The sequence below is a fragment of the Cyprinus carpio genome, chromosome B22, assembly GCF_018340385.1.
Source record: "Cyprinus carpio isolate SPL01 chromosome B22, ASM1834038v1, whole genome shotgun sequence".
NCBI lineage: Eukaryota > Metazoa > Chordata > Actinopteri > Cypriniformes > Cyprinidae > Cyprinus > Cyprinus carpio.
The window spans coordinates 2,145,782-2,170,192 of record NC_056618.1 but is presented as its reverse complement, the minus strand read 5'-3'; the positions used below and the strand labels follow the sequence as shown (position 1 = coordinate 2,170,192).

At 36.6% G+C, this 24,411-nt stretch overlaps 1 protein-coding gene and 1 pseudogene across 1 annotated transcript; one reads left to right on the top strand and one right to left on the bottom strand.

Annotated features, from left to right (window-relative positions):
• LOC109062242 overlaps positions 1-24,411 on the bottom strand; it is a 995,865-nt pseudogene that overhangs the window by 185,697 nt on the left and 785,757 nt on the right.
• Positions 19,595-21,894, top strand: LOC122141495. The gene is made up of 4 exons (XM_042749022.1): positions 19,595-19,702; positions 19,999-20,313; positions 20,500-20,634; positions 21,594-21,894. The coding sequence occupies exons 1-4, from the start codon at positions 19,654-19,656 to the stop codon at positions 21,812-21,814; spliced, it is 720 nt and encodes a 239-aa protein (XP_042604956.1). The 5' UTR covers positions 19,595-19,653; the 3' UTR covers positions 21,815-21,894.

The window sequence follows — 24,411 nt, the reverse complement described above, 5'->3', positions numbered from 1 at the left end:
ACACAATCCAGTTATGATCCAATTTTAGGTCTTGTGACGTTTTCGTGCCTGTAAGGAAACAATAATTCACAGATTACAGAAAGAGAAATAAACAGTGGCTACACTTATAGCAACTCATCAATTCTGAAATGTTTGAAAGTTAATTTCTTATGTTTGATGTCAACTCCTTTCAGTCTGTGGACATTATTAATTTTAATTTTACAGAAAGAAAAAAGTGTGACAAAAAAAAATTTTTTCATCAGAAGAGCAGAAATGTCATTATATTTTCTGATTTAATGGTGATTCTTTGCATGATATCGGAATAAAATGACATGAATGAAGCCACATCACACACATACAAACACACATTCTCATTATACCAGCAGGCTGCAGTACTTTACCTCATCCTTGGACTTTCAAATGATGACAACTCGGCTTATTTTTTTATCTCGTCTCCTTTGAAAAGTAATCACACACAGACAATTAAGCATTAATTTTCACAAAATACAGACAGTCATTTCCTCTCACTATAATAGATGTTTGTAATACTTGCCCTTCGTTAAGCCTCTTCCTCAAATAATGCGTGCTGAATGAGCCACGTGTTACTGAAGGCTGACCTGAATCTTTAGAGTCAATCCCCTTTTGAATGGGAAGTTGCACTGCACTCCCTAGAGAACAGTAGAGGATTACTATTAATTCCAGGACAAAATACTTCAAGAAGTGTGCTCCTATGCAGAAGAACAACAACTTGTGTTCATTGTGATCGCTTTCCTGTTAAAAGGCAGGGTAGGTGATTGGGTTAAAAAGCATTTTTGTTATGTTGGTTGAAAGTCTCTTCACATCTCGATAGTAGGGATGTGCCAATAGTACACTGGTACTAGTATCATGTTGCGTTGTCACGGGAACATCCCAACTGAAGATAATGAGGAAATTTTGTCGCTACTTTTGTCAAGTGCATTCCTAATGACTATTTAATGGCACACACGTGCCCTGCTCACTCCAAAGTCTCCACTCGAAGGGGATAGGGATGATCATCTCCATTTGGAATTTGCCCGGGAACCATTCGGTACCGATACTAGTACCAGCACATCCCTACTCTATAGCAATCACTCAGTTAAGTGGTCTAAATGTATTTAAATTGTCTTGATCCCACCCACAAACACAATTTTACTTGGGGAGTTCAATGCTGGATTTACAAAATGCTTGCTCTTGAAAGATGGTTCAGTATGCCTTTATTTGGACCAGCTGACTCCACTGAATCACAACCTGCAAGTATGATAAATAAGAGACGTTTATATTTTCTATCTAGCATTCAAAATACACTGAACTATGACAATAAGAGTATAGGACGACCAATCACAACAGACTGGGCCATCTGACCAATCAGAGTAGAGCAGGCTCACAGAAAGGAGGGGTTTAGAGAGACTGAATCTTTGAACTGCTTCAAACGAATCATTTGAGAATCGCTGGAAATCGTTTTGGATGCATATTTTGAGAAAACAAGCGTATTTGACCTTGCATGCAAGTAAACCTATAGGAGACTCACAGAGCAATATTAAGAAACCTTAAAAAAGGCATAATAGGGGCACTTTAAAAATCTTTCTCAGATTTTCTTCAGTCACCAACTCAAGTGAGCTGCTGGATCAGGATGTGTTATCTCTAGCACAATCTAGTTCTAGTTCACAGGTCTGCGCCTATAGCCTTGTAGGCAGCGTGCCGACATACAGCACCACTGTGCTACGGGAGTCCCGAGTTCAAATCCCGACTCCTGGACCTTTCAGGATCCAGCTTCTATCTCTATCTCACTTCACTTCCTGTCAGCTCTTCACTGTCCTATCATAATAAAAAGGAAAAAACATTTCCAGGACTGACCAAAATCACAGTGTGCTGGCAGGCCTTTTGCACTATCTAGGACCCACCACAGAAAAGGCCCTATTTCCCCTGCATTTCAACCTTGTGCAAGGAACCATAAGTAGGTTTTGATAACCAAATCTTAAGTCTCCGAAAGGGCTATGTATGGTATGGTTAAAGATTCAAGATGAGCATTAGCGAAGGTAAAGTTGTCAATCCTGACTGAAAAATACTGCACTGTTAAATAGGATTTAAACCAATTCAAGACTGAACCTTTTAGCCCCACAATGATAGGAGCAACTGATGGTCTATAGCATCAAAGGCAGCAGTCAAGAATTAAAATCACAGACTCTGCATCAGTAGCAACTAAGATACCACCTCAATAGCTTCTTAGGAGGATGATGAACACATTAACATTTAAAAAAAAAAAAAAGATGATTATCCCTGTTTTGGGAGACAAATAGCGGTTGTGGGGAGATGAAAAGCAATTTCAGTGAAAGTATTCTAATTAGCAGAGGGGTGCTGCCATCCATAATTGAAGCTGGAAATATACTTCTTCCCTAAGGGACAGTGGTCTGGGTGGTGAGACTCGCTCCCTTACCTAAGATTTTACACACTCTCTTACCAAACTGCCAGATTGTTATTTTGATGACGTTGTGGAGGAGTTTTGTCAGAGGAAATCAAGAAAGACATCCCTCAGCTAAGGTAAAACCAACTTTTTTTATATTAAGCAAAATGCTTTGGTGTTATGATTATGTTCTGAAATTGTAATGATTAATTGATACTCACCAGTGACAGTAACTCTGAAGCTCCTAATGATGCTGAATCTGCTGCTGTTGATCTGTACTTGATAAACTCCAGAGTCTGTGATTGTGGTGTTCTTGATGGTCAGGGATCCTGTCTGATTCACCTCCAGTCTGTCTCTGAATCTCTCATTACTGCTATGACCCTGTTCATCTGTCCAGATCTTACACTGATCTTCAGTGATTTCAACGATGAGAGTGTCATTAAAATACCACCTCATCGGATCAATTGGGTTTTTTATAACAAAGGGATCTAAAGTAACATTTTCTCCCTCCTTCACACTTATTTCACCTCGTTCAGCTGCAGAAACACCTGAAACACAAACCAACAGCTGCTGGAGGATCTTTAGGGGGCGAAAAGTAACTGAAAATAATTACGCCATAATAATTTCCTGAGAAATTCAGTAGAAACAATTTAACTGCAAAATTGCTAAATATCAATTTTAATTGTGGATATGTCTTTATCGTATAAGAGTCCTTTATTTCAATGATGTCCCTAGTTTAATAAACATGATGTGATTTAAACCTGCTTTAAAAAAAAAAAAAAACCTTTTAAAAAAAAAAAAAAAAAAAACTCACCATAAAGAGTTACATTGAAGATCTTTTCACTGTCACTGTTGTTTCTGCTGATGATCATTAATTTGTAAAGCCCTGAGTCTGTGATTGTGGTGTTCTTGATGGTCAGGGATCCTGTCTGATTGTTCAGCTGCAGTCTGCCTCTGAATCTCTCAGTGCCATTATTACACTGAACATCAGTGCAGATAAAACTGAGATTTCCACTGATTCGAGCAATGAGAGTGACATTAAAATACCAATTAATCTTTTCTTGTTGGTTTGTTTTAACGTCACTGTTCAAAGTGACTGAATCTCCCTCCATCACAGACACTGAGACTCTGTCTGAACCAGACACACCTAGAGAAGAAATGAACAGATAATAATGCTGGGAAAGTGGGACAAAAATATACATAAATACAACAGAAACGTGCTGTGAAAATGATTTTCTCCAGATCAAACGGCATAAAAGCATCAATTTACACACTTATCAGACAAACATACAATAAGTACCATTTAAAAAACACATAAAATACTTGACTCATATACTGCACACTGTATATTTGCATTCATACAACCAAGAAGCGATCATTGCACAGCCTACTTTCATACACCTCTGAAGACTAGAACAGTTAAACTGACACAAACAATATTCTTAGTTATATTTCTAATTTATTTCAGACTTTAAAAATAATAATGATAATTTTATGGCCTGGGTGGGATACCAGCTAAAGCAAGAGCTTGGGTCTTAAAACTATCTTAATGCTCTGTATCTGGATCTTATTATTTCAGCCACTTGTTGCGGTGTGATTTTTACCATTTTCCTTCCTTGTTAAATAAAGTAGGTATTTTTTATTTCTTCGCGTACAAAAAGTATTCTCGCCGCTTCATACTGTTACAGTTGAACCACTGATAGCAGATGGACTATTCTGACGATGTCTTTCATACTTTTCTGGACCTTGACAGTGTAATTTACTTGGCAGTCAATGGGACAGTCACAAGCCTCCCGGTTTTCATCCAAAATATCTTAAATTGTGTTCAAAAGACCAACTAAGCTTTTACAGGTTTTCAATGACATGAGGGTAAGTGATTAATGACAATTTTCATTTTGGGGTGAAGTATCCATTTAAGATAAAAATTCTGCACAATTTATGCAATACCATTGTGTAGCCATTAAATGTCCTAGCCTTATAACAACCCTTAGTTGCTAAGAAATTATCACACAAATTACATTTGGAATTGGATACACGTTTAGAGATTATCAATGGCTACTTCTAGTTTTTATCTGTTTTTCGGTTCAATTTTTTTGTGGTTGTTGTTTGCAACTTTGATTTAAAGTGTCAGTAATCAGAATGCAGCAATTTATTCCTTTGTTACTCACTGATTTGTGAACGTCCCGTTTAAATAACAAAAGCACTGCTAAAGTGCATTAATCTAATGGCATTTATGAGCAACTCTGACCCCGTGGCATACAAACATCATCAGATTGACAGCACTCTAGCCCAGTGATGTTGGGGGAACCATTAGGGGCAGCAGTCATATTTTAGGGTGACTGAGCCACTCTTTATTTTAGTGCATGTGCTCATTGGCGCCCCCTCCTGCCGGTGGTGCCCTAGGTGACCGTCTATCTTGCCTATGCCTAGAAACGGGAATACTACGAATGCGCACACAACAAGTATCATGTGCTAGAGTCTATAGTTTACAAAGTTATAAATATGGATATTTTTCTTACACAAATGCATCGATTCGCTTCAGAAGGCCTTTATTAACCCCCAGGAGCCATGTGAAGCACTTTTTTATGATGGATGGATGCACTTTAATTTTGCTTCAAAACTTGACTCCCATTAAATACCATTATAAAAGCTAAAATATACTTCTTACTGTATTATCTGAAAGCAAAAAGTAATATAGAACTAGGATGGCTTGAGGAGTGAGTAAATCATGGGGTAATTTTCATATTTGGGTGAACTATCCCATTATTCAGCTAGCAGTCTCTGTAGCAGGGCTCTACAGTGCGACAATAAGGCTTTTTGTATTGTGTCTATTTTATCAGCACTTTGGGAGGGTGAAGTAGACCGATTGTCTGAGCCTAGGAGTTTGACACCAGTCTGGGCAACATGGTGAAACCCTGCCTGACTATCAAAGATACATGGTTACTATTGTGGGATTGGCAAAACCCTAAGCACCAGTGTGTGGACTGACCCGATCAGCATATTTGAGTTTGCACTTCATTAAAATAAACCAATTTAAATTTTGTTGAATATATTGCATATAATATACTACATGGTTCTTGGACTGGCAGATCTTTGTCTGGATCTTGGTCTCATTAAACCTCTGCTTTTGAGCAGGGGAACATACACTACTACTTGTTCTTTTTATCGTTGAGCCGAAGAGAATTAAATAAATGAATGTCCTACCGTGCCAAAGAAATGCAGAAACTGCAAACAATCCAACGAAAAACATTTCTGTCCTCATGTTTCCTCTCAAACGTTCTTGATCAGGTAGGCTGCTTTCAATTAATGGAGCAGCACTGCTGGGACAGAGTTGTGACGTATCTGGAGGGTGTGTGTCCTTGTCAGACACACGTGATCCTTTCAGGTGCCAAACGCAGCGGCTGCAGTGTATCAAGACTGCCAGCTACACACCTGATTCAGATAATCAGCTCGTTAGCAGTGAGCTCCGTGCATGAACTGTGTTCCCATTGACATGCTCCCTACACAGTGTTCATGCTCCCTACTCCCCTGAGCAGGGGAAATCTGTTTAACGTTTAAAGTTTACTCACTTCAGAACATTCATTCATGGATTTGCACTGCCTAACATCTTCACACACGGACAAGTGTGACATCATATACCTCTGTAAATAAATACAATTTAAATTCACGTCTTGCACACTTCAGTCCACTTTGAATGGAACATATACATTCGCTTCGAACTGGAATCATGGGGTAATATCCTGTGATGTTCTCTTCGCAGGACACTTACGTTTGAATAGAACAAACGAAGAGAAAAATTATATCACAGTTAAATAAATAAATGAATACATTTTAGATGAGAACAATACATCTGGATTGTTAAACCATTGATCATTAAGCTGTCATCCGTAATACTTCCCATCCTCTTCAGCAGAGTCGACGAATAGTTTGCACCGCTGCACCATTCCCAGATTTTTTTTTGTCTTATTTAGCTAACCTATTTCATGACTCTTCACAAAAGATCCTATAATTTTAAGATTTGCAAGAAAAGCAAAGGGAAAAGAAAACTTTTTGCCATTTATGTCTTTCAAAAGTATACATGGTTGTATTTGTGTTCAGAGTTTTGACCTCTAAACTTATGCTGAACTACTTCCCAAACATGTTTTAATTAGTGATGGGACGATTAATATCGATCCTCTGATGCTCCAATGCAGTTTATAAAGCACTATTGTCGGTGCATTTCAAACAGGATACATCGCCCTATGAAGGGCACTTCGGAGTGAAAACATTCATGGCCGCATTATTGAAGAGTTATTCTACACCGAAAGTGTTCAAAACTGGCCACTTCAAAGGGCCCATTGGAATGAAGGATTTCGAAGGGTACGACTGATGGACACTTTGGGCTCCCATGATCCTTTGTGCAAGATTCTTTGCATGATGAGGCGCAGAAGGGCACTTCAAGAAACAGTTGTTTGGTCTCCTAGACCCTTCGAAGCTCTCACCCACCCGCATTGTTGTGGAGATGGTGTGTGTTTTGTTTTGAAAAGAGAAACTACTTTGTTTGGTCTTCCAAAAGAGGACACAACTAGAAATAGGTGATTAAGTTGTATTGCAACACTGTTCCAGAACAGTTCAACCCAAATATACAGATGTGTGCAGCACATCTTATGGAGGACAATGACTGTTTCCTGAGAGAGTAGACTACAATGCCGGTGTCTGTTTCTATAAAGTGGGGCACTTCCAACTTTGCAAGGACAGTCTGGCGCTTCTGACTCACAGCCTGTAAGTACGTTTTCATATTTAAAGAATTTGCCACTGATGATTCAAACACGAGTGCAGAGTAGCGCTTGTTGTTTCTCCGATCAAAAATGCAGACATGGTTTTATGTTTTTTGTAAAACATTGCATTACACCAAATACACAAAATAATGTTCTTTTTACCAACGTCATATGACCCCTTTTAAAAACTATTTCAAAACCATCCTCTGCTCCGCATTTTTTTTGTTAGATTTGGTGGAGAAACCAAGTCTGACCACCAGGATGTCGCTAATGTGCACTGTGTTAAAAGCTTTGAGTAATGAACCCTTTTTCAGCACAATTTCATGAAAGCCTCAAATGGTTCAGAAAGCCCTTATTTCCCATCACTAGTTTTAAACATGGTTCTAACATTGCCCATAGTCTGCTTTAAGTACTTTTGTTAATATTTGTACCTCTGTGATTATGGTATATTTCTTTAATTGTCAATGTCTGCTTTGCAAATATTACGCTAGCATAGCATATCTGTCACGGAACATCTCGATTGCTTTCATTCATAATTCGCTGTACATCCTGTGTTTTATTATTAATTTGGGTTTATTTTACTGTTCATATTCGTGCGTTTTTTTCAAAATAAATGAAACTGAATTCATTTCGAGTCTGTATTTATCGATCACAGCTGTTGAAACAGCCTTTAAATTAGTTTAGGCAAATGAGGACATAAATTAGGTTAAAATGATCTGATTATAAAGACAATGATAACTAGTGTCCACATCAATACACAAACAGCATTCTGTTTATTATAAGCACAAGCACAGTTTTGTCTCTGCCACTTTAATTGCTAAAGCTGTTTTAAATCAGACGGATTTTGATTGGCTGTAAATCTTTTTATCTTTTAATCTTTCTGAAAGTGATTCCATCAATATTGTATTTATTTGTCTGTTTTATTAAAGACTGTGATGTCACTCGTATAGTTTTGAATGGGGAAAAATGCAACACTCAATATGGCCGCTCTATCGAAGGAAGCCCCCCCTTCTGAGCTTATTAGCAAATATATAAATTGGTTAATTGTTAAAGTTTGTTATTGGTTACGTTTGAAGTTTTTTTTATTTTTTTTTGAGCAAAATAAACAACATTTATGATACAGTTGTTGTCAGATTTCATTGGTGATTTCAAATATGAAATTTAATCTTAAGCTTAGTGAACACTTTTGTAGAATTTGATGTTTCCCCATTCAAAGAGATAGGAACTGCACTTGCATGCCCGAGATGCGTTTCAAAGATGGCCGCTGAGTGACACGACTTGCCTTAAAGGGACTTTGCTATTATTGTTATTGTTGGTTTGAACTCTGCTATTCTTATAGCCAGGGGTGCACATAAGTGGTCCGCAGGTCTGCATGTGCGACCATAAAAAAAATAAAAGAGGCGGGAGCTGGTTGCCGAAACCACACCCACCTAGCTCGACGGCATTGTCAGCAGCGGCAATCCACCTGTCACTCAAGTGGCCACGCCCTTAATTATGCAGAACTTTAAGGCTTAATATAATTTGAACGGATGAATTATAAAAAACTTCACCCCCCTCACAGTTGTCATGAAGGGCAAAATTAGCTATATAGACCAAAATCATTTTTTTTTTTGTACAAGGCTGTAAAGACATTTTTCTGTGCTGTAAATTTGGGCAGTTTAACATGGGGAGTCTATGGGACTGACTCCCTTTTGAAGCCAGCCTCAAGCGGCCAGTCGATGAATTATAACCATTAGTTATTGTTTACATGGGGAGTCTTTGGTGTGAACAGGCCTTTATTGTTATCCACATTGAACATTCACTGTAATAATGACAATACCAGAACAATGTGATAATAATCAAACATTTGTAAAAGAATGATTAATGTTTAGTACATTTAAAGAAAAAAATTATTAGTTGGATACAACTATTAAATGAAAGGAATGATCCGGAGAGAGAGAGATGAGTTGGATACAACTATTAAATGAAAAGAATGATTTTTATTTTTTTTTTATTTTTTATTTTTTTTCATTTTATTTTTTCACACACAATGATGGTCACAAAAATGTGTGATCTAGAAATGTGTCTTCTGTTCTGCTCTAAGTTTGATCTTACACTTAATGACTAATTTATTTATTTATTTTTTACATATTGACCTACTGATGTTTGGCCTGTTCATTGTCCTTAAGCTGTAAAAAAATGAGTTTAGTCAGTGTTTCTCTGCTTCTCACAAATCATAATGAAAAACACAGACCAACTAAACCACCGACATCAGCTGCATCAGTCAAATGAATCACCACATGAAAAGCTTTTCAGCAAGAGACGAGCTATAATACAACAATCTGAAAGATTAGAGCCAAAGTCATCACAATTAAAAGAGCCAAAGACTTAAACTACTTCAGTCTGTGTGCATTGCATTTAATACACAAGTTTCACAATGAACTTTTCCACGACATTCTAATTTACTGAGATGCACCTGTATGTGTGAAAGACAGAGCTGAAAGTGACCAAGTTTGATTTTTAATACCGAACAATGCAATTCTGCTCACCTGTAGCTCAATTATACCATGTTCATATCTATACTGTACAATTTCTTAAAATTATAGAACATTCAGTATAGAACAAGAGGCAAGACAATACATTATATTTACACCAAAAATATATTATTTAAAAAAAAAAATGTATGAGGAAACAAGTACATTTAATAAAATATATAAGCATATTTTAATTTTTCACATGTGTATATATATATATATATATATATATATAAATATATATATATCTATAATATATATATATATATCTATATATATATATATATTTAATTTATCACATGTATATATATATATTTACAGATATAAATAATTCCAAAAAAATTGACAACAGGGTTTCTGCAGGATTTTAAAGCTCAAATTTAAGACTTTTTAAGACCTTTTTTTAAGACAATACCATATGAGCGGGGTAGGGCATAGTACCATATAAAGCACCATAAAATTCCATACAATTACTGTAAAAAGCATAATTTACAATTCAGATACAAGTTTTCACAAAAACAAAGTTTTATAAAATGGTAAACTTTACATTTCAGCCTTTAAAATCAAAAGTATTAATTAATATATTAATATAAACAATTATTATCAATAAATTATATCAATTAAATAACATAAATTATGGGTGTGCAATATTGATAAAAAAAAAGATAAAAGTGTGCACCATCTTTTAAGCCAGATTATTGCATTTGGGTTGTTACCAAGCAAATTAAATCAACATCAACAGAATTTATCTTTGCAATGCAGAGGAAACACAGAAGCTTGCACCATGCATTAGAAGTGTCATTTACACACTGTTTATAATCAGCTCAGAGGGACAGGGATACCCGCTAACCTGCATGTTACAAATGCATGGACTTATGTTTTGATATTTTAAACATAAAATATTAAAAACTGATGTTTGAAATTAGTTAATAAATAAAAAGATACCTTAAATGTGAAATTAAAACTGCCAGTCACTGTTAATAAGTGAGTCATTTTGAAATTAGTTAATAAATAAAAAGATCATATGATTAAACGGTTGATTCATTCTGATGTGGATAAAAAACAGCGTCATGTTATGAAATCTGTTTAGAGATGCAAACAGCGCTATGAACGTGCTGTGTTTAAATATGAGCTTAATTAGTTGATGTCAGATGATTAGGTTAATAGCTCGTTTAGAGAACCTTTTCATTGATATGCTAATATTTTTGAGATAGCGCAATTTTTGATACATTTTTTAAAATGCGCTGTATGCCATAATTCAAAATTTTCAGTTCATTTCAGATGATTATAATAGTGTTTAGAAACAATTCAAATGGAATTTGATTAGTGATTCAGTTGGTGTGCAATGACCTTTCAGTCTAAATATATATGAAAGACTTTAAATTTTTATCATTACAATTAGAAAATAATGAAACGTTAAAGTTTTTCACAATGAATTACATATGGCTAAAGTTTGAACTTTCAACATATGGAAAAATCTTTTTCACAATATGCTAATTTTTTGAGAAGGACCTATATGCAATACTTTATTAACGTTTGAGGTCAAATTGACCCCAAGTACCATGAGTGTAAACTGAAAATGAGTATGATGGTTAACACTTATAAAAATAGATATTTATGAACTGTTCACTGTTTGAGAAACCAAAAATGGTTCTTCAATGACATCACAGCAGAAACTCCCTTTTGGCTTTTTTACTTGTTTTAGGAGTGGTTAGTACATCTTTAAAGCTGATGTTCGGTAGTTGTAGCACCACAGGTCATTTTGAAGTGTTATGTAAGCTTAGTGTGGACTGGAATATGGTTGACCTGTGAGGTTTGTCTAACTCTGCTTGTGCTTTATCAGCTATCAGTAGTGTCAACACACTTTTGTCTGCAGTTTTCATTCCAACTTTTTCCTGCATACCGATTTGTTTCTCACATTCATGAAATAAGAAATTTGTTGTTGAGCTCAAATGTTGATGATGTCAGAGTGACCGACACTGGTGCTGGGCGTGTCTTATCTCATTAAAGTTACTTGTCTCTTGCTGCTGATTCACTCCATCAGCAAACATCTCCACTCAACAGCGGCATCATTACAGTCACTGATTCACTCAGCTGATTTCCTGTGGAAGCTGAAAGACAATACAGAGACAATCATTAAAAAAAGAGGGAAAAAAGCCCTTTTAAAAAAGAAAAAAAAAATGTCCAAGTGGAACACATTCTTAACACCAACCAATCAAATTCAAGTTTAAAAAAGAGCTGTTTAAATAAAACATACAGCTATAGAATAAATGATCTGTAGTTTAAAATGCCCAGAGTCTTTGATTGTGATGTTTCTGATGGTCAGAGATCCAGTCTGATGATCCAGCTCCAGTCTGTTTCTGAAGTCCTCATGAATACTATCAGTTCCTGTTAGTTCGGCTCTAATAACAAGAAGGTTTAAAGCTCCAAACGTCCAAAGTATCATATCACCCCTCTGTATTAGAGCTTCAGTCTGAAAAGTGACAGACTCTCCCTCCTTCACTTGCTCTGACTCACTTCATGTCAAAGCGCAACACATAGAAACAGAGAAAAAAAAAATGATTGAGTGTGTGTTTGTGGTTTCTGCATCACATACAGATGACATTTTTAAACTACTTTGGCATGTCCCTAGTTTATCTGTAATAACGTTCTAACAGTATGGAGCATGAGCTTCACATGTGAGATAATGCTGTTTGTTTACAGATTTTTTTTATATTCATTGTATTTTGGTGGTTTTTATGGCAAACTATATTTAAATAAAAAACGTTAAAGAACATCATTTTGGTCAGTTTAGTCAGTTGCACTCTCAGACACTTGTGCTTCTGCTAGTGACATCACTTGCAGTCTTTTTTATTTGTTATTTTGTTCTGCTTATTGATTACTTTTTGTTTGAATCTCTCAACATTTGACAACAGTAGCCAGGTGGTGAAGACAAGAACTAAAATTAGAACTAAATTACAAAGTCATTTGCAATCTTCACTTGCACTCTCTGCTACCTGCAACGTCACAATCGACACAAATCGTGCATGTTGCCAATGGAGACAAGAAGCTGTGGTGGTGATTAAACAATTAAAACAAATTTAATACTATAATGTACAGGGTCCTGCAAGAAAAAGACGAGACCTGCAAATCTGTGGCCACAGAACAGCAGAATATGAACGCAAAGTCTCTCGTTAAGCGTTTTCCTTTGCACAGAAACAATCGTTTTACTTCAGAAAATTGCAGAAGCCACAGGAATTAATTTTGTTTTGCCTGTATTTGTTTATTAATTTTTTTTTTGGCTCTCAAAGTGCCGGTAGATGCTGACTTGCATTATATGAATCACCAAGTATCACAGTTTCAGCTAAAAATCCTCTGGTCTGGTCTAAGGGTGAGTAAATTAACAGCTTCTTTCATTTCAGGGTAAGCTATCCCTATAGCACTTTAAGCACTTAATGCATGATCATTAACACACTGGAAGACTTGATATACTGACCACTGATGGTAACACTGAATCTCTTGCATATGGGTTTTCCGGTGATGGTGCCTCTGCAGCTCCTGTTGCTGCTGATGATCTTCAATTTATAGAGTCCAGAATGTATGGTCCTGATGTTATTGATAGTGAGATCTCCATTTGCATTTCAGACTTAGTTTTGCTTCTGAATCTCCCATCAGCACCATCAGATGTCTGTATGGACTCTCCGTTGATTTTCGCAATGAGGACTGCCTCAACTTCATACCCACCACTCTATCGTGTCATCAGTGGGTATTTCAGTAAGACCAGTGCGTAGAGTGACAGAATCTCCCTCCATCAATGGCTTTTGATCTTCACCTATCACAGCTACACACAGAAACAGAATAGAAAGGTGTTCATGAGTTATGGTATTGTTATGGATTTATGGTACTTCTCATTTTTAGAGCTTGAATGGTGCGGTCAATATGAACTGTATGGAAAAGAGCAGCATACACAACAGAAAATACGTTTGAATTAACATGAAGTGAGGAAATGATTGAAGAATTTAATTTCTGAGTGAAACAGTTGGAGTGGTTACTACATTTGTTTTAAAGAGGTGAGTTTTTTATTTAATATTTTAATAAATTTTCATGTTTTTTGGTATTTAATTTTGATTGTGTTTTGTTTTTTTTTTTTCATGCAAAACAAAAACTTTTGAAATCAGGTTTTGAAGTGCATGTTTTTGAAAACGATACCATTATCATCTCTGTGAAAATCGTGACATCATGAACATGGGTATTACATTTAGTCTATGTGCACGTGCAAGTCCTTGACAACCCAAACAACCAATGGCAGACCACAGACCAACATACACAAAAATGATTGTAAAAACAATATATAATTATAGTGCAAAAAAATATAGAGTTTAAACAACCTTCAAGCATATTTGGAGGAGATTGAAATCTTGTTTAAAATATATTATACTTACTTATTCGACTTTTAATTTGGAAATCCTTTGGCGCTAGTAAGCCAAAGCAACAGCTGGCAGCTAGCGCAGCTACAAGCAGCAGAACAGGAAACTATAACGCGCCTAAACAGATTCCTGCTATAGCACCTGGAGACAGACCTGTATCTGGAAGTGCTAAAGACAGACAGTGAAGGTGTTAGTAGCACCTGGAGACATCTGAAATGACTTCGAAGATAAGCTAATGATACTGTGGGTCATCACGGTGAGTTAACAACCACTACTCACCACTGACAGAAACAAAGAATCGCTGTACAAAAAAAAACTGGCTCACTCTGCCTCTGATCTGTAGTTCATAAAGTCCAGAGTCTGTGATTCTGGTGTTCTTAATAGTCAAAGATCCAGTCTGATCCAGCTCCAGTCGATCTCTGAATCTCTCATTATCATTGTTTAATGAGGTATTGTTAGTCTCGATGTCAACTTTAGCTAGGAGAATGCCTTTTTCTAACAAACCTCCACAGCATTAGAGCATCTCTGTGCATTTCAGCATCAGGGTGTTAGAGTGACAGGATCTCCCTCCTTCACTGATACTGACACTGACTTTACTCCATCCGTATCACCAACCCACAGCTGGAAAAACCAGCAGAAATGTTAATCAACGTTTGTAAACTGTAATTTACCGCAAAATCTGGTAACTCTCACTTAATAAATGCTTTTACCACACACAGACATGTATTTATTCAACTGTAATTAGTTATAAGTAATTATTAGTTATTTTAAACCAACTAGAACCAAATATATAACTAGTCAAAGGGTAAATGTGAACAGTGTGAAACACAAAAAAACAAAAGTCAGGGTTTTAGAATGACCAAATTATTAACATGCTCATCTAGTTGCAAAGAAAGACTTGAGATCCTTACCTAAGACATTAACAATAAATCTCTTGTACATTACTTTTTTCTCTAGTGATGGTTACTTTATATCGTCCTGAGTGTCTGATTGTAGTGTTTCTGATGGTGAGAGATCCACTTTTTTGGTCCACCTGTAATCTGCCTCTGAATCCACATCATCAGTGACAAAAAAATGAGGTGAAGTTATTCTTTCTTCCAATTTGAGATATGAGAGAGTCTTTAGTCCAAACAATCCACAGTATAGTATCACCATTCAGTATTTCGGTAAACATCGGTGTGTAGAGTAACAGAATCTCCCCTCCATCACCGACACAGGCTCAGTTTGCATCGGTCTCTGAACCAGACCACACCTGATGAACAAAAAGAAACAGGTGTTATGATATCTATATAGAGAACTGAGCCCATATAATGCATTGAAGCAAGATAAATGTATCAAGAAGCAAAACTGCAAACATTGTCTGACATAAACAAAATGTAAGCAATTAGACTTTATTAAAAGTTTAGGCAAGCAGACTTTTACCAAAATAGTTCTTTACAGATCAAGATATTCTTTTTATTAATTTTCATGTATAAAAACAGGCTCTTTGTCAATTTGAAAGCAACATTCAAATTTGATTTTGCAAGGGCCTCTCTGTTATATGTTGCTCTTTGGTCCTCGTGAGGTAAAGGGGCACATAAAATACAAAAAAAACTTTACTCTAGATATATTTACTAGACCATGTAAATGAATGTAAAATCCAGAAATAACAAACAATAGAAAACTCAAGAAAATACGCTTTATTTATTTCCTATGTGTTAGGACTGTGTTATGGATCGAGGTATGTGTGTGTCAAATGGAATACCGAACTTTGCAGTAGATTATTTTAATGCGATTTTACCATGAATCACATATGAATATTTATTAATGTTAGTATCCGCATTTTTGACGCTTTGTTTCTTCTGCGTTCTTTTCGATGCACTTGACTCAGAAATTTAGAACGTTGTCCAACTCAAAACCGAAAGTAACTTAAAGTCCTAAAACTTACCCGCCAGTGAGAAAAACGAAACAAGCATTAACATGTTCCACATGTTTTTGTAGAGAAGAATCTTAATTTCATCAAGATGACTATCAATTGAGATTATTCATATATTTTGTACAATGATTAATCGTTTTGTTTGTCGGTCTCAGAGCCCCACGAACCCCACCCAGACTGACGAGCTTAACACAAAAACACTCTCCAGTCTCTAACAGAGAGACGTTACACCAGACTGAATAGTAGGTTACTACATTTCTCAACGATGTGATAACGCTTAAAGTCCCGGACATATTGATAATATTGAATAACACTGTAATAATTTAGAAATGAGTCAGTAAGATAATTAAGATGTGTCCGCAATAGCCGCGTTTCAACGGATTGGCACACCGACATGCGCGGTCACGCATCTGAGACTTGGAGTTCAGTGGCCCCGCCCCGTCCTTCAGTGCGCGTGTACTCGGCGGTGCGTGCCGGGTGTAGATTATGTTAGAGAATTAAAATGTGCGAGCCAACTCTCTTACTCACTAGACTGGATCTCAAACTCGTGTATAAAGCTTATTCGCTAGGAGCAATATTGCAACGATTTTGTCGTAGCACGACGTTTATAATTTTTAATCGTTGTTTGTCGTCGAGTTGCCCAAGGAAATCAGACTTATGAGCTGTAATTTCAACAAGACGCATCGACCCTATCACGAATGTGATTAGTTACATATATTCAGTAATATTGCTACTCATATCAAGACCGCCCGGCTTATGTGAAGACGCATATGCATCAGTATTTATGTTTTAACAGTAAATGTTATAAATTTTATAACATGTTATATTATCAGAACGACTTGTTCGCACATACCATAGCGGTTGGTTCAGTGCAAAAATCAAGTGGTTTGTGATTTGATGAATGTTACAGCGTCTAAATAAAATATTTCTATCCGTATTGCTGACGGTTTGTAGCTTATGTTATTTCATGGTATTTTATTATATGTACTGTATTCAATACTATTCCATCGGCCTTTTATGCGGCTTCGTTTTGTGGAGGCGTGAGGCGCGAGCGGGAATAAACATGCATTCGCGGGTCAGGAAAGAGAGACGTATGGACCATGATAAGAATATATTTTCGGGAGTCGGGGCGCGCGGAAAAAAAAAAGTAAACTTGGCGTGGAACCCAGACGCTGAGAGCACGAGAGAGAAGCGGGTGACTAAGCAAAAATCATAATCTATTGATAAAGATTACAGGTCGAGCCCGTGTTAAATTCACCAGTATTCTCATTTTAGTTAAACCTCCCCTCAGTTCATCCATTATTATTCATAGACAGTATTTTCATTTCACTGGTTTATTTTCACTTTCACGGTTTAATGTAGATTTTTTTTTTATTATTTATGTATTTTTGGGTTCAATGCTGTAGCCTTCATACCTTTTTCATATTTTTAGGTGGAATGCTGCTAAATTAATGTATAATTTGGATTATGTTTCGTATAGCTGTCTTTCTATTTACAGTGTATTAACATTATTCTATATCAGTTGGATCCATGGATTTTTATTTTTTTAAAGAATAAGATGACATTCACGTTTTAAGTGTTATAAGTAAGGTAATATGTTATCATTTCAATCTTGTACTATGAGATCTTGTATGGGTGTATCCTGATTATGTGGAGAAAATGAACATAAAGAGAGGGAGAATAAATAGTAAAAAGGAACAAAACCAAACTGTTTTTGTTGTTTAATAATTGCCAAAAAAATGGAACCAAAATTAAAGAACCAAAAACAAAAAAAAACAACAAATAAAAAAAAAAAAAAAAAATCAAATTGTTTTCTGCAAACTCCACCAGACTCTTGTTCTATATGTCCCCACATACCACTGTGGTCATTTTTATCATTTTACTGTATCATTCTTTAAAAAATGAATGCCAAAAATCATGAAAAATATAATATAATATATAGAATAAACACCTTTTTCAGCATATATATACTTCTTTAAGTTCTTTGAGTCCTGTGATCTTGAAAAAGATCCTGAAAAGGTGTTTTATTCTAAAAAAATATATACATATATATTTTGTACTGGGTACTTCTATATGCTGTTGTATATATATTTCCACTTGATTTTTTTTTTTTGTCTCATAATGAGTTGCGAGAAGCCTTGCTTGTGCATCTCAACAGTACTGCCACGTTCAGTTCCACGTTCATGTTTTTAAAACTTAATTTGTACAATAAATTTTCATTACTTTTTAAAAAAAAATGTCACCATGGGTTGACATTCAATACATTGCACTGAAAAATATAAAGAAAATCCTTCTGAAATGAGAATGATGGCATAAATCATTATGGATGGAATACTGGATTGACTTGTTGGATTGTTTGAGATATTCTACCATTCACCATAATAAAGGTATGTGCCATAATTTACAAATTAGTACTACAACCATTATACAAACAGTAATACCTTTTTGACTGTGGGTGATCTTGCTGGATAGTGACAATAGCATGAGATTAGTGATAATGGAAAAGTGCAGTTATATGGACATTTTATAGTACGTCACAACACTGAAAGCTGTATCTGGAAGACCAGATAAAATATTAAATTGGAATAGGCTACACTAAATGTTATTCAAATTAACATATAAATATTAGTAAAACATTCACCTGTAAGTCATGACATGTTCATGTTGTGGGTCAAGACAGAGAAAACCGCACACACAAGGCAGGATGAGAATTACCAAACACCTTCATTAAGCCAAACATAATGTCAAATACACAGTCAATATCCAAACCTCATGGTTATCCCAAAGCCAGCCAAAAGTAAATAAAAGTCTACAGGTTTGTTTGTATGTGGATATCTAGGTCAATAGCATCGGTCATGATTTGGTAAGCAATTATTAAACAATTATAGAGTAAAGTAAGATGACAATCACCACACTGGTACCTGGGGAGATGTAGAAAAAGAATCTGGTGGAGTTTGCAGAAAACAATTTGATTTTAATTTTTTATGAATTTTCTAATTTTGAGTGTATAGTGAAAAAGGTACTATTTTGTCATGATTTTGGCATGCAATTATTATTAGAATTTTTTATTTTGATTATCTCCACATAAGCAGGACTCACCATACAATGGCAGGTACTGATTGATAACATGCACTTATAACACTTAAAACGTGAATGAATTCCATCATTCTTAAAAAAAAAAAAAAAATTACATGGATCCAACTGATATAGAATAATGTTAACTGTAAGTAGAAAGACAGTTGTACAAAACATAATCCAAAGTATGCATTAATTTAGCAGCATTCCACATGAAAAAAGGGAAAAAATAGCTTTGAACCCAAAAGTATATACTATATATATATATATATATATAGTATATATATATATATATATATATATATATATATATATATATATATATATAACATAATTATAGTAAAATAGACGGTGAATATTTAAATAGAATCCCGTGAATATGAATACGAATATTAATAAATATAGCAACCGAAGGAGGATTTACTAAAGAAGACGGAAGCGCCTTGAACATGCTCGCATCTTAATCTACCACACACCGCCGAGTAGACGCGCACTAAACTTAACGCGCAGACAGTGTGACCGCGGTGACCAATTCGCTGGCGACGTGAGAGGTTATTCACAGCTGCTGGCAGACGACCGCCCGGTGGCTATGGTTAACGCTTTTATTTTGTTCTTTTTGTGCTTGTGGCGTCTGATTGGTAAGTTATGGGTGCTTTATGCCTTCCTTTTATTATCTGTATAAAAATAAATTGCCTAAATTATGGTGGTTCAATTTAAAAAAAATAATATAATTATATATATATTTTTTTTTTTTTTTTTTTTTTTTACAATTTACACTTTATTCTTTGTACAAACGTAATTTTAGCCACTAGTTTTGCACCCCGGTGAGAAATTTGTTGGAAAATTAGTACAGATAAACTTTGGTCGTTAACAATAATAATGTTTTTGGAGAGCCTTTAGTTTGGTAGAAAACATGTTCCTGGTTGTTCTCCAGATGCGACGGATGAAATGAAGACAGTGTCAGTGATGGAGGGGGAATCTTTTACTCTACACACTGATGTTTCTGAAGTACAGAAATATTTCTTAATTCAGTGGATGTTTGGAAGCACTCGAATAGCTGAAGTCAACAGGCTCACGCAAACCAGCTCCACATATGGTGGTCCTGATGAAAGATTTAGAGACCGGCTACATGTGGATCAGACTGGATCTGTGACCATCATGAACACCAGGAGCACAGACTCTGGAGTTTACAAAGTTACAGTCATCAGCAGTGAGACCAGCTACATGACTTTCAATGTTACGGTTCATGGTGAGTAGAGAAAAAACATTGCAATTTCCCATGACTATTCTTCATTGGAATTATATCATTGGCAATTTAATTTTTTATAATATTTCTTGATATCCAGTACGTGCACAGTTGATTATATTAATGGCTTTAATTACATTTATTTACAATATACAAAGATTATAACAGAATCTCTGCTTCATCAATCAGAGACTCCACACAGTTCTTCATCACCAGAAAGTTCTTTGAGCTCCAATTTTGTGTCATCTAGTTGTGTGGTAAATAATTCAACCATCAACCAGACTAAGAATCTTAACGTTACTGAACTCCATCAACCATGCTCAGGTATGCCATTTCTAATATATGTGTTGTTAAGTGTGATTAGATGTGTCAGGAAGGAAAACACAAACGTGCATTTATGACAAAACACATACATAGGTGTTGTTTCATGTAACTGCTGATGGGTGCTAAACAATCAACCACATAAAGCAATTTAAATAGCAAGGTTTTCATTTGCATTGCATTTATGCATTTGGCAGAAGTTTTTTATAGCCACTTTCATTGCATTCATTGTTTTGCATTTGATAAACTCATGCATTCATAAAAAAAAAAAAAAAAACAATGACTTGTTTGTGCAATGAGTCTAAAGTGCATTTGTTTTTTTTTTTTCTTTTGTGAACTGGAACAAAATGTACAGACCGCAGATGTGTGGCAGAGACATGTAGAGGGTGTCAGAGTGAGGGGCCGTGATAGTGGGGGGTGTCCCCCCCCCCCCCCCCCCCCCCCCCCCCCCCCCCCCCCCCCCCCCCCCCCCCCCCCCCCCCCCCCCCCCCCCCCCCCCCCCCCCCCCCCCCCCCCCCCCCCCCCCCCCCCCCCCCCCCCCCCCCCCCCCCCCCCCCCCCCCCCCCCCCCCCCCCCCCCCCCCCCCCCCCCCCCCCCCCCCCCCCCCCCCCCCCCCCCCCCCCCCCCCCCCCCCCCCCCCCTTGCTTACAAAACATTAGTGCTCAAGGCACAAAAGATCTTGGAGAAAGAAATCAAATAATTACACAGGTTTCTAGGAGAGCTGATATGAAAGATGTGGCTGAAACCTGAGTCTAGAATTATATTAAACAATCTTTGTTAATGTTATTTGTCTAAACTAGGAAAGTATGCATGCAAACACATGCAAATAGTAAAACTTGTGGACGCTCTGCCTTATCCCAATGGATGCTTAAACTCTTAATAACCCATAAAACTGGCACCTGTAAGTCTGTTAGAAAGAGAACTAATTGAATAATTCTTATTAAGTGTTTTCTTTTTTTCAGACCACTTCCACTGCTGTGGTTTTACTGAAACTGTGATCCGATTGGTCGCCTTTGCTCTTGTGAGTGTGGCTGCTGTTGCATTTCTGGTTAATGACATTAGATCTACAAGAAGTGGGCTAAACCGGACGGAAGAGACTAGACATGAACATCAGACCCATGGAGTAAAATCAGACCAACAGTATGAACTGAGCAGAAGGATGAGTTCCAGATATGTTTGCTGAAGGTTGCTGGTATAATCCCCAAAAGATATATTTTTTCATTCATTGCTCTATAAATTGAAATCGATCACACAGAAGCAATTAGTGAGCATGTTAATAAATATTCATTTCTATAACAAGAGTGACCTTTTTTTTTCTCTCTCTCTCTGTGTTCTGATTATAATGTGACGAAACAATTTAATTCAAATAGTTATTATATTATTTGATCTGATGGTTGGACAAACTGTAAAAGAATTAAGGACAATGGGAAAATAAAATAAGTTTCATTTATTTAAAGGCAAACTGTTGATGAAGGAACTCTTGATGCTGAATTTGGAAACTACATCACTGAGCATTCATTCTGGGTAGTCGCCGTCATGTTTTAGGACACGCTCATTGACACCTGTCAGGATAGTAGTACACAGTGATAATAAACAGGAATAACAATGGACCGAACAATGATCAAGTGTAAGATTGCATATACAGAAAAAAACTCAAAAAGTAAGCAAAGTTGTGGTACTCGATCCATATGAACACAAAGAGTGGTCAGATGATCTTACAGCATCTTCTTGACCCAGAAAAGGATGGATGCGATCTACATGTCCTGTTCCAGCATTGCAACATCCTCACACAACTGGTTGTGCGGTAGCAGAGATACAGGCAGCTGCAACTGAAGCTCAGACGAGACTGCAACATCAATCGTCTGTCTGGTAAACCTCAAGAGCAGGAAGTATAACAGCTTCCAATATGCATGCCGTTGTGTCTGCTAGTGTTGAGAAACCAGCTACATCTACTACTGTATGTAAAAAGTGTGCTATCCCCCCCAAAAAAACAGCAAACTCAACTGTGCTGTGGATCAGGTCTTACCTCCCCCCAAAAAACAGCTATCTCAGGTGTGCTGTGCACAGGAGTACTTCCACAAAGTTTTACTACCTGAGCTTGTGTCTTGTTATTATACTCCACAAGCCTCCACAAAAAGGGCAAGAACACAGGCACATAAAAAGAACATAAAAAGACGCTGATGCATTTGCATATGGCCTGAAGATCTGGATGACATAGTGGCTTGTGACAATGAAAACTGTGCAGTCAGTGGTTCCACCTCAGCTGTGTGGGACTCAGTCAGGCACTTTCAGAAACTGAGTCATGGCTTTGTACCTCCTGTACACACTGACACATTGGAGCACAAATGTGTTTTTGTACTTAAAGTTTATCTTTTTAATACTTGCAATACTTGCCGTGACCTGGATGGGGGTGAGGTTTAGGGGGTGAGTGAAACGGAGGCCAGCAACGTAGGTTGCTATACAGGCCACTCACCTGATCTCAAGGAGAGCACTAGAGAGTGTAGTGCTGGGAGCTCCTCACAGGCCTCACTCACCTGATCTCCAGAGACGCACTAGCGACTGATGCTAGTGGCTGCAGTCTTTTGCCTCCTTGTTAGTGCATCCACCTTCCATGCCAGGAACCCGGGGTTTGAGACCCACTCGGAACAAGAATGAGGTCTGGCGGTGAGGCCCGGGAGAGAGGGGTTATACCAATATCTCTTTCAATTTATTCCTCATCAACTGTCTTTGAACACCATACCTACTGTACTGCATCACAAGACCACATGCTACACTGACTCCTCCTCCTGGCAGACTGCACACATTCCAGTATCATGTTTTCCTATTAACGTTTTATTTAATAAACACAATTAAAGCATTTTATTTAAAAAAAAACAATGTCCCAATCTTAACCTGGATATGACTGTTTTCTCTCTGCGATTTCCACTTCCAATCACTGAACATTTAACATCTCTCTGGATTTGATATAAATGTCTTCCTTTCCCCTCTCTATCCCAGGAAATTACATCAGCTCTACCCTTGTGCTTAGAACATAACTTGCGTGGCAGTGCTTCCGGAACATTATAGGTAAACAATTTCATAAAAAGGGAAAAAATTAAACCAATAGTTCAGAAATACAAATATACCTAAGAAGTGAAAATAACACAATGTATTGTGCTTGTAAGCACATGACCATACATCACTAATGCATTCTCTCCTAATTAAAATTTCAAAATAAAAGCCCTGTACATTTGTACCATTGGTTAATAATAACTTCAATAATCTACTGTAACAACATTATACTTGCACATAGGTATCCCTTAGTTTCAAAATACTTACACTATAAATGACTTCGAAACTTAGAATATTATTACCCTATACCTACACAAAGGGACCGTATAGGTACACAATAAGTACAAAAAAATTGTCTCACTTCATAAGACCTCAATGTATAGTCAAGAGCTCAGTATTAATTTTGTTTTACCTGTATATTTTTTTTTTTTGACTCTCAGAGAGATAATAGCTGTTTTTATGCATTGTATGAATCACCAAGGACCACAGTTTTAGCTAAAAAAAAATCTCTTTAATGTTCTGCTGAAGAAAAAGTCACCTACACCTTGGATGGCCTGAGGGTGAGAAAATGCACAGCAATTTTATTTTTATTTTTGGGTGAACTATCCCATTGATCATTATTATAGTGACTTGAGCTACTCACCACTGACAGAACCATCAATATGTCAATATCAAATATTCCTGCTACAGCTCCTGCAGACACACCTGAACCTGTAATGATAAAGACAG

Coding starts and splice junctions, on each gene's coding strand:
- LOC122141495 (XM_042749022.1), top strand. CDS start 19,654: ATGGTTAACGCTTTTATTTTGTTCTTTTTGTGCTTGTGGCGTCTGATT. Junction 19,703..19,998: donor GTGCTTGTGGCGTCTGATTG/GTAAGTTATGGG, acceptor GTTGTTCTCCAG/ATGCGACGGATGAAATGAAG. Junction 20,314..20,499: donor TTTCAATGTTACGGTTCATG/GTGAGTAGAGAA, acceptor TTCATCAATCAG/AGACTCCACACAGTTCTTCA.